The sequence below is a fragment of the Pundamilia nyererei genome, unplaced genomic scaffold, assembly GCF_000239375.1.
Source record: "Pundamilia nyererei isolate P.nyererei 1_Seehausen unplaced genomic scaffold, PunNye1.0 scaffold00077, whole genome shotgun sequence".
Classification (NCBI taxonomy): Eukaryota; Metazoa; Chordata; class Actinopteri; order Cichliformes; family Cichlidae; genus Pundamilia; species Pundamilia nyererei.
Window position 1 is genome coordinate 2,432,830 of NW_005187478.1, and position 3,068 is coordinate 2,435,897.

General features: G+C 38.8%; 1 protein-coding gene across 1 annotated transcript in view; it reads left to right on the forward strand.

Annotated features, from left to right (window-relative positions):
* Positions 1-1,297, forward strand: part of cryz (crystallin, zeta (quinone reductase)) — a 21,499-nt gene extending 20,202 nt beyond the window's left edge. Inside the window, exons 6-7 of the mRNA XM_005737593.1 lie at positions 178-273; positions 619-1,297. Of these exons, the coding sequence (XP_005737650.1) occupies positions 178-273; positions 619-780 (258 nt within the window). The 3' untranslated portion in view covers positions 781-1,297. The remainder of the gene's footprint in view (positions 1-177; positions 274-618) is intronic.
* The last annotated feature ends 1,771 nt before the right edge of the window (positions 1,298-3,068 follow it).

Consider the following 3,068-nt stretch of genomic DNA (forward strand, 5'->3'; position numbering starts at 1 on the left):
GAGCCTATACAGCTTGGAGTAAGACAACATGCATGAAGAGGATGATGTGGACAAAATACTCATTTGCCTAATAATTCTGCACTCCCTGTATCTACCAGAAATGTTCTGATATACAGTTATATACAGTAGTTTACAAACACTCATTAATCATACCTCTACTTTGCTCTTTTTCTTTAGGTTGTTGGCTCCAGAGGATCTATAGAGATCAATCCCAGAGACACCATGATTAAAGAGAGCAGCATAGTGGGAGTGGCCCTTTTCTTTGCAACACCGGTACAAAATAACAGCATCACAAAATTTGTCAGTAATCTAATTTTTTTTTAAATTTCATTTTAAAATTTCGTTTTTTAATCAGTTAAGCCTATTTTCCAGAGTAGGTTTGATTGTTATTATTTGAAAATGTTTAGTTTGTTAAGGTTAGTGTTCCGTGCTATTGTTGTTATTATTTTTTATTTTATTTAGTTTTCCAAGTAAGCAAAATCATGCACATTGGTAATGCTACTGCCAAAACCTTTGGCTATGACTCCATACATGATACATGATAAATATGTACAGAATTCTTATTCCGTGCCCCACTTGGTGATTTGGACATCTTTCTTCTCCCCCTGCTCCTCTCAGGAGGAGTTGAAGGAGTGTGGAGCTCTACTGTATGCAGGGATGGAAGCTGGTTGGTTGCGTCCGGTCGTCGGTTCCCAGTATCCGCTTGAAAAAGCTGCCCAGGCCCACCATGATATCATTGAGTCTCCCGGGGCTGCTGGGAAGATGGTCCTGACTATGTGACGACCATGTAATGGGTCACCGGTCACCTTTACAGTTTTTACAGTTCAGGCTGTTTTTAAATGGGTGATACTTTAATAAAATTTTCAGGAACAGTTAATGTTGTTGTTTGTTGCTTCTATTGTAAAAATCAGTTTGCTAGATCACAGAAAATAATGCAGAAAATCCTTAGGCTGGATTTGTTTTTACTGTACCATCATGGTGCGATTTACCAATTGGATGAAACCTTACTGTAGTGAAGTTATTTCTTTAGTTCGTGTTAATATACTTTTGTATTTCTAAAGCTGAATTTAATAGTTTTTTTTCCAGAATGATCAGAGTGTTTTTGCAGATCTCTTCATAAGGTCTGTTGTCACTGATTTTAGGTTTAGTTCTTGTGTAATTTGGCATATCTCACTCTTTTCTTCTTGTTACCCTTCCTTATGAAGGGCATCTTGACAGCCAGCCTTCGCCTGAGAGCATTTGTGATGACGCTTCATTAAACAGTAGATGAATAAACTGAAGGACTCCATGCATATATCATGTCCTGTGTCACGTCTATTCTGGTGTCTTTCACCCTTTTACTTAAGGACATGACTGCTCATCTGTTGTAGATAGTTTTTTTTTTTTTAAGCCTCCCACTTTTCTTTTGTCCTTCACTTGTTCAGTTTCCTCACATTGTTTTAAGAACACACTACACACTGTGTCAAAATATGGCAGGTTTTGTCATCTACGGTTCATAACATCATCATAAGATAGACAGAAAATCTGGAGAAATCTCTGTGTGCAAGGGATAAGGCCAAAAATAAGTATTGTGTATCTGTAATGTTTGGGCCCCTTGGTAAAATTACATGAAAAGCATGCATGATTCTGTCCTACCCTCAGGAACACTTCCTGAAATCATTGTCTGTGAACACAGTTCACCGTGCCTTCCACAAATGCAGATTAAAGCTCTGTTGTGCAAAAAGAAGCCATCCACCAAAAAAGCCACTGCCTTCTCTGGATTTAAAATAGCCTGTGACAAAGTGGAAAACACTTCTTTTTTAAGCCCTCAGTTCAAAAGCCTGAATCTCTAATGCCTACAGAACCGACAGCTTGCTCATCTGGAAAGGCACCATCAGTGCTGGAAGGTATAAGCATGTTGATGGGTTTGTCTAGCATAAACCTATTTGCTGGAACGTTCAAGACAATTCTACTACACAGCAAAGCAAGACACAAGTTGCCAAAGTTCTTTGTGTTACTCGTGCATGAGGGAGAGAACTGGACGAGCGCCGTTCCTTCACTTGACCCCAGTTGCTCTCGTCTGCTCCCTCGTAACACTGCTCTTTATTGAGGTTACATGAATATGCGTAGGTTCATTACCATATGACATCTTACATCTTACATTTGTTTACATACATGTAAACAAAGAGTACCAGTCTGTGCATAGTGTAGGTGTGTTTGCCTGGAAGTCCAGCAGTTCATCTACACAAAAGGGACTTATACTAAAACAGATATAGAGTAGGCTTCCTATAGTATAAATCAGTAAGAGAAGGTATGACCTCTCTCATGACCTTAAGATGTGTGTGCATGCCAGAGTGCTCTGGAAGGCACACAGAGTCTTTGCAGACTGCTAAGGATCAGACATCCTATAATTATGACCAACACCAACATATGCATGCAGATGACATCTTTTTAATGTAAATAAACGAGATCAGCTGCATCTATTCCAATAGCACGGCTTTGTAGTAGGAGGATCCGGTGCTGAACTAGTCTGCCTACAGTTTGGATCTTTCACCAGTTCAAAACATTCTATTTCTCATGAATGTAAAATATGGCAAATATTATATGGCAGACTCAGCACTTGAATCCAATATCAAAAAAGAATGGGACAACAGTCCTCTCCCAGCAGCTGGTGTCTTCAGCTCCCAGATGTTTACATACTCTTCCTGTCCAAACTGTTTTAAAACATGTCATTGCCATCAAATTCAAAATCACCTTATTTTCTTTCTTAAAATAGCATGTTTTCTCAATTTAATTAGCCGATTGCTCATTTTGAAAAATGCACCATTTTTACCTCCTGGTAACTACTTTGTTTGCTGCTTAGCGACATTTAAAGAAAAAAAAATCTGTATTTTTACTGGCATCACTTCCTGACATCAGTGAATGTCCTCCAGCTTTAAGTTGGTCTTTAGTTCCTAAATGGAAATTAGAGCATCTTTAAATGCAGTATAATGTAGCATATACAGTGGGGCAAAAAAGTATTTAGTCAGCCACCGATTGTGCAAGTTCCCCCACCTAAAATGATGACAGAGGTCAGTAATTTGCACCAG